The sequence below is a fragment of the Pan paniscus genome, chromosome 6, assembly GCF_029289425.2.
Source record: "Pan paniscus chromosome 6, NHGRI_mPanPan1-v2.0_pri, whole genome shotgun sequence".
In the NCBI taxonomy this organism is placed as follows: domain Eukaryota; kingdom Metazoa; phylum Chordata; class Mammalia; order Primates; family Hominidae; genus Pan; species Pan paniscus.
This window is the reverse complement of record NC_073255.2, coordinates 5,926,966-5,939,623: the sequence shown is the minus strand read 5'-3', so window position 1 is coordinate 5,939,623 and position 12,658 is coordinate 5,926,966. Positions and strand designations below refer to the sequence as shown.

The following is a 12,658-nucleotide window of genomic DNA, read 5'->3' as shown; positions in this document are numbered from 1 at the left end:
TTGCAGATGGCTCGGGGACTGTGTGGTTTTGTTTTGCCTTGACTTAGGACGGTAATGGGAGGCACGTGCAGCACGGCTGAGGGCCAGCCTCAGACCCAGAAGCAGATCTGGGGCCAAGAGCAGCCTGCCCACCCCAGGAGGGTCCTTCCCTGGAGACCTAGAGGCGGGGGGGTACAGGGGCCGGGGTCGGCGTCCCCCCTGCTGCTGAGGACAGACGTCCGGGGAGCAGCTCAGCCACGTCGTGAGCCATGGGGTTCGGGGTGTCTGCCTCTCCCATGACATCTGGGCACCATGGGGTGGATGTCCACAGAGGCATCTCCCGAAATCCACACGTGAGGAAGCTGGGCTCGCGGGCTGCCTGCTGCCTGAGTTCTCTGGGACCCTTGAAAAGGACTCATTGGCAGGTGCGTGGATAAAGCAGGACAAATCCACCACTCCCCACTCACTCGAGGTCCCCAGAGCCCTCACACCCACAGACCAGGAAGGAGAAGGACTGGGGAGGGACTCGGAGTGGGTGTTTAACGCAAGCGGGGCTTCAGCCCGGGAAGATGAGGAGGCTCTGGAGGTGACGGTGGTGGCCGTGAACGTGCCTGTGCCCCTGAACTGTGCACTTCAATATGGCTGACGGTGAATTTTCTCTACGTGTATTTTATCACCATTTTAAAAAATAGCAACAAAGAAACACTTGGAAATGAGGCGTAGACAGTGGCCTGTTCCATCCGTGCCAAGCCCCGGCATTTTCCAGCAAGCCCCCGGGACGTGCCTGTGCACCTGGCCGGCAGCCTGAGTGCAGCTGTGAGAAACGGGCACCCAGGTCTGCCCGGTCGAGAAGGTGGCACCTCCGGGGTTCGGGTCTCACTCGGGCCCCCCTTCCCTCCCGCCCGCCCCACACCCCTGCCCACGCCCATGGGCATGAGTTAAAGGAGATTTGATACCTGCTTACTCTGTTTTCACTAAGCTAGGCTTGTTTACACTTGAGGATGAGGCATTTGGACCGCCTAACTTGGGGGGCCCTGGCTGTACCCCGTGGAGGAGCCCTGTCATCTCGCTGGGTGAGATGGGGTGAGAGGTCGCGTGAGTCGGGCGAGCGGGGTCAGGGTTGGGGTTGGGGTTATGTTTATTGTCTTAGTGCTTTGAGGGGAAGCTCAGCCGTCATTCTGTACTTGGTGTCCCTCACGTCGGCTGGGCCTCCATGAAGCGGGGCGGGACAGGGTCAGCGTTTCCTCCCCACGTGGGCCTCGGGCTCCCCTGGGCCCAAGGAGATGAATACCCCAGGCCAATGTAAGGCGGGGGCCCGAGGCTCCCCTGCAGGGCCGGGAGGGCGGGGCCTGAGTCCTTCACCCCACCCAGGAGGCCGACTAAGTTGGGGGCACGAGGGTCCCCTGTAGGGCTGGGAGGGCTGGGCCTGAGTCCTCCACCCCACCCGGGAGCCCTGACAACAGCTGGGAGGGATTTTCCACAGCCCCTGCCCTGGAATGTTCCGCACCCTCCAGAGCTCCAGAGGGGCTCACCAGTCACACTGGGCAGGGCGTCGCGTGGCCCCACCTGGCGCCGGGACCCCGTTCTTTCTGCCCTTCAAGTTTTCAGTGTCATATTTCAAATGTCTGAGGGGAGAATAGTGAAGCCAGCACTCGGTCCCTGCTCTTCCCCAGAAATATGTGAGCGGACGCAGCCGAGCCTCCATCCCTCCGTCCCCTTCTCGTCCTTGCGGCAGCTTCAGCAGGTCCAGCAGCCTCCGTAGCAGCAGCCCCACCCGTGACTTAGGGACCCTGCGGCCCCACCTGGGAGTGTGAGGCCTGCCGTGCACCCATGTGTCCCGACCACCACGTCCTGGCCTTGGGGCGCCGCTTCACGTGGCGCAGGTGGGAATGTGCCACGGCTTATCCTCTCTTCTCGGTGAGGGGCTGCCTGCTGCTCACGTGCACAGTCAGCGCTGGGACGGGGGCCAGGGCCGTCTCAGACAGCAGGTGTCCCATCACACCGCCACCAGCACACGCGCCACTGTCACACTGCCGACCACACCGCCACCAGCACACGCGCCACTCACACTGCCGACCACGCCGCCCCCAGCACACGCGCCACTGTCACACTGCCGACCACACCGCCCCCAGCACACGCGCCACTCACACTGCCGACCACAACGCCCCCAGCACATGCGCCACTGTCACGCTGCCGACCACGCCGCCACCAGCACACGCGCCACTGTCACACTGCCGACCACACCGCCACCAGCACATGCGCCACTCACACTGCCGACCACGCCGCCCCCAGCACATGCGCCACTCACACTGCCGACCACGCCGCCCCCAGCACACGCGCCACTGTCACGCTGCCGACCATGCCGCCCCCAGCACACGCGCCACTGTCACGCTGCCGACCACGCCGCCACCAGCACACGCACCACTCACACTGCCGACCACACCGCCCCCAGCACACGCACCACTGTGACACTGCCGACCACACCGCCACCAGCACACGCGCCACTCACACTGCCGACCACACCGCCCCCAGCACACGCGCCACTCACACTGCCGACCACACCGCCCCCAGCTCACGCGCCACTCACACTGCCGACCACGCCACCAGCACACGTGCCACTGTCACACTGCCGACCACACCGCCCCCAGCACACACGCCACTGTCACGCTGCCGACCACGCCGCCACCAGCACACGCGCCACTGTCACGCTGCCGACCACACCGCCACCAGCACACGCGCCACTCACACTGCCGACCACGCCGCCCCCAGCACACGCGCCACTCACACTGCCGACCACGCCGCCCCCAGCACACGCGCCACTGTCACGCTGCCGACCACGCCGCCCCAGCACACGCGCCACTGTCACGCTGCCGACCACGCCACCAGCACACGCGCCACTCACACTGCCGACCACACCGCCCCCAGCACACGCACCACTGTCACACTGCCGACCACACCGCCACCAGCACACGCGCCACTGTCACACTGCCAACCACACCGCCACCAGCACACGCGCCACTCACACTGCCGACCACGCCGCCACCAGCACACGCACCACTGTCACACTGCCGACCACACCGCCCCCAGCACACACGTCACTCACACTGCCGACCACACCGCCCCCAGCACACGCGCCACTCACACTGCCGACCACGCCGCCCCTAGCACACGCGCCACTCACACTGCTGACCACACCGCCCCCAGCTCACGTGCCACTCACACTGCCGACCACGCCGCCACCAGCACACGCGCCACTGTCACACTGCCGACCACACCGCCCCCAGCACACGCGCCACTGTCACGCTGCCGACCACGCCGCCACCAGCACACGCGCCACTCACACTGCCGACCACGCCGCCACCAGCACACGCGCCACTCACACTGCCGACCACGCCACCACCAGCACATGTGCCACTGTGTGGCTCGACATTTCCTTTTGTTTGTTTGAGATGGAATCTCACTCTGTCACCCAGGCTGGAGTGCAGTGGCGCGAACTCGGCTCACTGCAACCTCTGCCTCCCAGTTCAAGCGATTCTCCTGTTTCAGCCTCCTGAGTAGCTGGGATTACAGGCACGTGCCACCATGCTCGGTTAATTTTTTTGTATTTTTAGTAGAGACAGGGTTTCACCATGTTGGGCAGGCTGGTTTCGAACTCCTGACCTCGTGATTCGCCTGCCTCGGCCTCCCAAAGTGCTGGGATTACAGGCGTGAGCCACCGCACCGGGTCAGTGTTTCCATTTTTGCCACTGCAGTGCTGCTTGTCTTCAGGGGCTGAGGTGCCCACCCCCCGCCCCAAGGAAGCCTCTGGCACCAGTGCCTGTCTCTGAAGGAGAATGTGGGCCTTGCCTCCCTGCACCAGTCATACACATGGCCCCGGTGGCTTGGCTCAGAGTCTGGCACTGCAGGCCGACTGCCTCCAGGCACAGCTGCAGGAAGTGTTCCAGGAGTGGGAATGGAGTGGGGTCTGCAGGAGTCCCAGGACCTGGGGGGTGCAGGGCTCGCACGCTGAGGACACCCACTTGCGCCTGTCTCTGGCTGGATGCAGCCACCCGTTGTCTCCCTGCAGCCCCAGCTGTAGGTGCTGGGGGGCCCTGGGGGTAGCTAGGTGGGTGGGAGTGCAGCTTCAGGGGTGGGAGAGTGGGCGGGGCCCTGGAGGCGCTCCTGGGGGCTGGCAGGGACTGAGCTGCAGACAGCATCAGAGGGGTGGGGGTCCCACAGGGTCGGGCAGGGGTAGTCCTGGGTGTAACCGGAAGCAGTTGCTGACCGTGTGGGGGTGGGGGTGAGGGTGGGAGTCCTCAGGGCCCTCCCAGAGCAGTCCGAGCTGTGGGGTGGGAGGAGAGAGGGTGGGAGGACCCAGGGCTGGGAGGGGAGTGGTCAGGAGGACCTGGGGGCTGGGGGAGCTCCTAGGGCCTGGGCACCGCACACAGGGCCTGGGCCCGCGGCCTCATGGTAAAAGCCCGGGCGGGCGTGGTGTCCAGGGAGGCCGGACTGACGCCAGGCGGGGGCAGCAGGCGGTACCTCTGCAGGAGGCCAGCAAACAGCAGGAAGAGCTCGGTCCTGGCCAGGCGCTCCCCAACACAGACGCGGCGGCCTGCGGGGGATGTCCAGGCACAGAGTGGGCTGCACCAGGCCTGCTCCTGGAGGGGAGGGGTGGGGACCTCCCCAGGGGAGCACAGGAGCAGCCACCACAGCCGCCTTCAGAACCTGAGATCAGGAGGTGGGTGCAGAGGCGGCAGGCGGAGCTGGGGCCGTCCCACCCCTGGAGCCCTGGAGGTGCCACCCCACCCCGGCCCCGAGGGCTGCTGACCTGCAGAGAAAGGCAGGAAGGCCTCCCGCTTCACAAAGTGCCCATTTGCGTCCAGGAAATGGCCGGGGTTGAACTGGCCTGGGGTCTGCCACTGTGTCTCATCCAGGAGCACCGAGGTCAGCAGGGGAATCACGGGCGTGCCCTGTGGGGGCAGCCGGGGCACAGAGAGAGGGGCCCCGGGGAAGATGGGATGGGGCCTGGGTTGGAAAGTTTCATTCCAGGATGTAGCTCCTGCCACACCCACCACACCTGGCGTTAGCCCACCTTGCAGGTGAGGCACCCAAACCCAGGGAGGCCACATGACCCCAGGGCACACAGCCAGGGGCCCCAAGGATAGAGAGGACACCCAGGATGCATGGAGAGGGATGCCCCAGGACACACAGAGGGGACCCCCAGGACACACGAGGGACCCTCCAGGACACACAGAGGGGACCCCCAGGACACACAGAGGGGACCCCCCCAGGACACACAGAGGGGACCCCCCCAGGACACACAGAGGGGACCCCCCCAGGACAGACAGGGGATCCCCAGGACACACAGAGGGGACCCCCAGGACACACAGAGGGGACCCCCCCAGGACACACAGAGGGGACCCCCCCAGGACACACAGAGGGGACCCCCAGGACACACAGAGGGGACCCCTCAGGACACAGAGAGGGGACCCCTCAGGACACACAGGGGACCCCCCCAGGACACACAGAGGGGACCCCCCCCAGGACACACAGAGGGGACCGCCCCAGGACACACAGAGGGGACCCCCCCCAGGACACACAGAGGGGACCCCCCCCAGGACACACAGAGGGGACCCCCCCCAGGACAGACAGAGGGGACCCCTCAGGACACACAGAGGGGACCCCCCCAGGACAGAGGGGACCCCCCCAGGACACACAGAGGGGACCCCTCAGGACACACAGGGGACCCCCCCCAGGACACACAGAGGGGACCCCCAGGACACACAGAGGGGACCCCCCCAGGACACACAGAGGGGACCCCCCCAGGACACACAGAGGGGACCCCCCCAGGACACACAGAGGGGACCCCCAGGACACACAGAGGGGACTCCCCCAGGACAGACAGAGGGGACCCCCCCAGGACACACAGAGGGGACCCCCCCAGGACACACAGAGGGGACCCCCAGGACACACAGAGGGGACTCCCCCAGGACAGACAGAGGGGACCCTCCCAGGACACACAGAGGGGATCCCCAGGACACACAGAGGGGACCCCTCAGGACACACGGGACCCCCCCAGGACACACAGAGGGGACCCCCCCAGGACACACAGAGGGGACCCCCAGGACACACAGAGGGGACCCCCAGGACACACAGAGGGGACCCCCCCAGGACACACAGAGGGGACCCCCCCAGGACACACAGAGGGGACCCCCAGGACACACGGGACTCCCCCAGGACACACAGAGGGGACCCCCCCAGGACAGAGGGGACCCTCCCAGGACACACAGAGGGGACCCCCCCAGGACACACAGAGGGGACCCCCCCAGGACACACAGGGGACCCCCCCAGGACACACAGAGGGGACCCCCAGGACACACAGAGGGGACCCCCCCAGGACACACAGAGGGGACCCCCCCAGGACACACAGAGGGGACACCCCCAGGACACACAGAGGGGACCCCTCAGGACACATAGAGGGGACCCCCCCAGGACACATAGAGTGGACCCCCCCAGGACACACAGAGGGGACCCCCAGGACACACAGAGGGGACCCCCCCAGGACACACAGAGGGGACCCCCCCAGGACACACAGAGGGGACCCCCCCAGGACACACAGGGGATCCCCAGGACACACAGAGGGGACCCCTCAGGACACACGGGATCCCCAGGACACACGGAGGGACCCCCCCAGGACACACGAGGGGACCCCCCCAGGATACAGAGGGGACCCCCAGGACACACTGAGGGGACCCCCTAGGACACATGGACAGGGATGCCCACAGGACACACGGAGGGGACCCCAGGACATGCAGGGAGGCGCCAGGTCTGCTGGCCAGGCCAAGTGCTGGGCTGTGGGGTGAGAGGGCTGCCTCCCTCCTGCTCCTGGCTGGACGCCCCTTATTGCCTCCGGTCGGGGAGCGCTGGGCCATCAGGCACCCACCAGACACTCAGCCATCCCAGTGCCCCTGGACCCCCGCCCAGGCCTACCCCAGAGGAGATGGAAGGGGCAAGGGAGGCCCAGCCCCACCTTGGGGAGCAGGAAGCCGCCCAGCTGGGTGTCGGCGGCGGTGCAGCGGGGCACGTGCGGCAGGAGCGTGATGAACCGCTGCACCTCGTGGAGCACGGCGCTTGTGTAGGGCAGAGCCTGCTGGTCCTCCAGCCGGGGAGTCCGCCCAGGGCCCAGCACGCGGTCTAGCTCCTCCTGCACCCGGCCTGGGGCAAAGGGTGGGCCGCTTGGGTGGCAGCGCCATCCCTCGGCCCTGGGGGTCCCCCGGGGGCAGAAGGAGCCATCTCGCCAGGCGCCGGGGTCTCACCCTGCACGTCCGGGTGCCGGCCCATCAGAAGTGCGGCCCACTGCAGCGTGGCCGAGGTCGTCTCCGTCCCGGCCATGACCATGTCCAGGGTGCAGGCCACCGCGTTGGCCTCAGCAAACAGGCCCTCGGGGTCATCCCCCTGCAGAGGCGTGGGGCAGGGCTCATGGGATGGTCTGGGGTCTGTCCCCCACCCCACAGACCCAGCCCAGCCCTGGGCTCCACTATGGATGCCCCGGTGATCTGGGCTCAGCCATCCCCCAGCGTCCCCGAGGCAGGCACTATGGATGCCCCGTTTCACAGACAAGGAGACTGGGGCTCTGAGAGGCCCCCAACCAGGAGGTAGGGAGCTTGGTGCAGGACCGGTATGGACCCCTCCCCAGCCGTGCTCCCCTGGGGTGTCCCTCAGGACCCCTACAGGCCTTCAAGGAGGTCTTGGGTCCCGACACACCTGTCCCTGCTGGATCAGGGCGTCCACGTAGCTGCGCACGGGGTCCCCCACGCACATGTGGGGCCTCCGCGCCTCCAGGAGGGTCCTCAGAATGGCACGGACCTCCTCGATCTTGCGCAGGACGGGCCGGTGCAGCTGGAGCAGGGCCCCGAGCCACGGGTAGACGTTGAACAGCTGGGCAGGAGGCAGGAGGAGCGGAGATAAGGACGCAGCCCCAGGGCTGCACGCCGGGCAGGCGGTGATCGTCCCCAGCGGCTGTGTTCACGCCCAGGGACTCTGGGTGGATGTGCTGGAGGCGGCCACAGAACGGGGACCCTTAGCCCTCAAGGGAGGACCAGGAACTGCCAGGAGACCCCCCGTCCGTGTCCCGGAAGGGGACGGCCAGGCAGGTTTCCACAGCAGGACCTCCTTCCATCCTGGAGAGGGAGGGGGGAGGCAGCTGCCACAGTGGAAGTCACCTTGAACCTCCTGTGAGTCATGGAATGGAAGACAGAGCAGACCTCAGACCTTGGAGAGTCAGGGCCACCACTGAGCCAGCCCACGAGGCTGTATCTGGGGGGTGAGCCTGGCACCAGCGGGTGCTCCGTGACTGCCTGTGGCAGCCCTGCCACACCTCGTGCCACTCGCCTTCCTGGGGCGTCCGCGATCGCCAGTAGTGAGTTCCACGCGGCGCCTCTGTGGTAAGGAGCTGGCAGCAGCAGGGAAGGCCAGGGAATGCTCTGCTGTCCTGGGGCTGCCCCGGACCACGCAGTGCCATGCAGCCTCCATCTTCCAGGTGGGCTCTGGGCCCGCCTGGCTCCACCAGCAGGCAGGGTGGTCTCACCCTGGCTAGGACGGGTGGAAGCTGTGCCCCCTGCTCTCGCTTGTGAACCCACCGCTGCTCACTCACTCCCATCACGGCCCTGCCTCTGGGAAGCCAGGAGGACTAGGACCCGTGGCCTCTGGGTCCAGCCGTGATGCAGGTATCACACCTGAGATGCAGGCTTCGGTAAACGCACATCAAATACCATGAGGACCAAAAAGAGGGAATCTCTACATTTTGAAGCTAAATGAAATACACGAGTTCCAAACATCAGAGGGGTGAACTTTTGTGGTTTTGGGGCGCTGTAAAGGGCGTCAGCAGGAAGGTGCCTGGACTGTCAGGGCTTGGGGGGCGGACATGGAGCCCCCCGCAATTCTGGGGAAGCCATGCCTGCTGGGGAAGCCATGCCTGCCTCCCACCTCCACTCCTGAGCAGATGCATCTGTTACTGATGAGGGCGTGGGGGAGATGGGGATCCCCCATTTCCTGGAGAGCACAGGGGCTGGTTTGAGGCCACATGACCAGCTAACGTCGGATGGGTCCTGATTCAGGCCCTTGCATCTGATTCCTTTTGCAAGGTGGGAGGGCCGAGAAGCTGAGAGGGGACAGCACTGGGGCCCCTGTCCTCCTGCTGCACGCCCAGCGCTCCAGGCTGCACCCCACCCCGAGGAGGGGAGGCAGCTCCTCACCTGCAGGCCAGGGGACCACGCCCAGCGCTCCAGGCTGCACCCCACCCCGAGGAGGGGAGGCCGCTCCTCACCTGCAGGCCAGGGGACCCCAAGAGCACCATCACCTCATCGATGAGACCCAGCAGGGACACAAACACGGGGTCCCGGTAGTCAAATCGGCGGCCGAAGAGGAGCGCGAAGGTGATGTTGGAGGGAGCCCAGCCCAGTAGGGCCAGCGGGAAGGGCCGGCCTGCAAGGGAGACGGGCCTCAGGCACGTCCAGGCCCGGGGAGGGGCGTCCCCGGCCCCCTGCTCACCTCTGTAGCCGTCCAGCTGCCCCGAGAGGCATTTCAGCTCCTGCAGAATCTTGTCAGCCACCGGCTCCCGGCCCACGCCCAGGCTGTGCAGGGCACGCACCGTGAACCGGCGGGCAGCCCTCCAGCGCGCCCCAGATGAGAAGAAGATGCCTGTGGGCAGATACAGTGCCTGGTGAGCCCAGGTTCCCACCCCAGCCAGCCCCGCCAGGCGAGTGGGCAGGAAGTGAGCAGGCTGACCTCAGGGCAGCGAGACTGGCTGGGCCCTCACCCCCATCCCCACTCCCGTCCCCCTGGGCTGACCCTGGCCCCTCTTGACTTGGGATGAAAAGAACCCCGCTTGCTGGTTCTGAGCACCTGACCTGTTGTGTGGACACCTGGCCCTTCTCAGCACCAGCCCGGAGGCCCAGCTCCTGCCTGCTCTTCCCCAGGCCACCCTGGGAGCCTCTCCCGCTGCTGGAGCCCACACCCCTCCGGGGGTCCAGGTGCCCCCACACCCAGCAGGCCCCGTAGTGCCGGCCACACACCGACCTCCACCTCGCTGGATGAGCTGGAAGATGGCGATGGGAGGCCGGTCGGCCAGCTCCTGCCCGGGGCCCGCCAGCGCCTCTTTGACCGCCTCGAACCCCGTCAGCACCACCGTCTTCTGGCGCCCCAGGTGCACGGTGAACACCGGCCCGTAGCGTTCTGAGAGCTGGCAGGGATGGCGGGGGTCACCCGGGCAGCCCTCACCCACAAGGCCCCCCCTTAGGTCCCCTCAGGCCAGGCCTGTGCTGGGTAGGGGTGGGGACAGAGGGAAAATGGGGGCAGGTGGAGGGGGGACGCCTAGATGCCATAAAGCCGGTGGTGCAGGATGGAGGGGGCAGCGCCCAGCCTGGAGCCCACAGAGCCCTCTCGCCATCTGGTGCTTGGCATGGCTGTTGTGGGATTTTCTTTTTAGCCAAAATTCCTGGGGGGCTCAAGCCCTGAGCCCAGGCGGCAAGGTCGGGGGCTGGCTGTCTGCTGGGGTGGCACATTCTGAAAGGCCAGAGTCTGCACAGAGTGAGGGCCTGACAGGCTCGGCCCCCAGAGACCCTGATCCGTCTTCGGCTACAGCCCGGCCAGCAGCACCCCAGCCCGCAGTTGGGGGCAGCCGGAGGCAGGGCCCGGGCCCGACTGGTCAGCCCTGTCCCACTGACCCTGCCTGCCTGAGCGAGGACAGAGCGACAGTGCCGGTCAGGCTGCCCCGTGCCATGTCCCTGTACCCTCTGTCCTCAGCATCCCTGCCCAGGAGGCACAGGTCCTCTTCCCATTTCACAGATGAGGAAACAGAGGCTCAAAAGTGGGAAGTGTTTGCTGTTGAACATCTGAGGGCCGAGGGGGGCTGAGCAGGCAGCCGACAGGCCCAGGCCCTCCTCCCCTCTGCTGTCCCTAAGCCCGGCCTCCTGCGGGCTCTCAGCAGACGCCACCGCCTCCAGGGAGCCCTCCAGACTCCTGCTCCCGCGCCGGGCCCTGGGTGGCACCTCCAGGGCTTCTTCATACTCAGTGTGTCTGCTTCCCTGTGGGACGGGGCGGCTTTCCCCTCCCAAAAGCAGGGTGGGCCCTCCGGCCTCCTGCGTGCCCCGCTGGGCCCGGCACCATGTGGGAACAGGCAGTGGAAACCGGGCTGGGCTTCCCCAGGAGGGGGGCCAGGACACGGTAGCTGTCCAAGCGGCAAGAGCTGCCCGGGCTCCCTGACTTACCTCCATCAGGGACCGGTCCTGTTGCGACAGACGCAGCAAGTGCAGGTTCCCGACGAGCGGCAGCGGCCGAGGCCCCGGGGGCCACCGGGCGGCTGGGGAGGGGTCTTGGGCGCAGGCGCAGAGCAGCCCCCAGAGCCCCAGGAGGCCCAGGAACAGCAAGAGCAGCAGGGCCATGAGGACGTGGCTGGTGAGGCCCCGCTCCCCTCCTGGGCCCCGTCCCCCCCGCACCCTTATAGGCCTCCCCGGGAGGGCGTGCCCGCACCCCACCCACCCCACCACCCCGAGAATGTGGAATGAGCAGTTTGCAGGGCAGCCCCCAGCGGACGGCTTAAAGCTGCAGGCCTGCGTGGAATGTGGGGCTGAGGCCCTGGTGGGGCCGGGGAGGGGAGGGCAGGACAGGGGCCCTCTGGGGTCAGGCATCCATGTCTCCTGGCCAGAGAGAAGGATGTGGCACGTGGACTGTTCTGCCCCTGGTTCTGAACCCGCCAGTCCAGGCCCCTCGGCCTTGGCCACCCCTCAGAACTGGGATTCACAGGGCTTTGGGGCCGAGGCCCTGGCTTGGAGGGGAGCCCCCTGCCTTTCACAGGCTCTGAGTGGGACCCTGTGGAGCTCAGGGTTTGCAGGCCTCTCCCAAACCCCATCCGTGTGCACCCAGCTCTTCTCTGATCAGCTCCCCACGGGGCAAGGGACAGGAGTGAGACCTCAGGGCGGCCCATGAGGGGACTCAAATCCCACAGTCCTCACAGGCCACCACCTGCATCTCCCTGAGGGTGTTCTCGCCCCAGGTAGCAGCCTGCTCCTTTTCGAGGGCTGCCGCACGGGCAGGGGATGCAATCCTCTGAGCTAGGACAGGAACATGGAAAGGCTGCCAGGTGGCAGGTGGCGGGGTTTACGAGCCCTGTCCATCTGTCTCCTAAACCGCTGTGAGGGGTGGGAGGGCTGCTGGCAGCAGAAGCGGCCGGGCCTGCTTTGCACAGCCTGCCCTGACATGAGGCAGCTGGAGCTGGTGCCAGCAGGCGGGACCCTCCCCACAGCCTGTCTCTGGGGCGTTGCCCATGCCCTGTACGAACCGCAGAGCCGAGGCAGCCTGAGGCCCTCACCCCTCCCGGGGTTGGTCCCCCTTGATTGGGTGGGAGGGAAAGCCCCAGGCACAGTTGCACGCCTCCTGTGGTGGGGAGCTCACTACCTCTACCCTGCTGTACAGCCTCAGGGCCAGGGCTGGGCGGCTGCGGCGGGGAGGGAGTGCCTCATACCAGGGCCACTACTGGGTAGGCTGGGGGTCCTACCTGCCTAGCAAAGCTTACTTAATTAATTCAGGGAATACTTTTGATTTTTGTGTGTTTTGTTTTTGAGACAGGGTCTTGCTCTGTTGCCCAGGGTGGATTACCGTGCTGTGAGTACAGGCTCACTGCAGCCTCCACCTCCGGGGCTCA

General features: G+C 66.6%; 1 protein-coding gene across 1 annotated transcript; it reads right to left on the bottom strand.

Annotated features, from left to right (window-relative positions):
- Positions 1-4,382: 4,382 nt before the first annotated feature.
- Positions 4,383-11,399, bottom strand: CYP2W1 (cytochrome P450 family 2 subfamily W member 1). The gene is made up of 9 exons (XM_034965417.1): positions 11,226-11,399; positions 10,036-10,198; positions 9,508-9,657; positions 9,284-9,441; positions 7,723-7,896; positions 7,275-7,413; positions 6,989-7,173; positions 4,787-4,928; positions 4,383-4,570 (listed from the first exon to the last, which is right to left on the bottom strand). The coding sequence occupies exons 1-9, from the start codon at positions 11,397-11,399 to the stop codon at positions 4,383-4,385; spliced, it is 1,473 nt and encodes a 490-aa protein (XP_034821308.1).
- Positions 11,400-12,658: the final 1,259 nt, after the last annotated feature.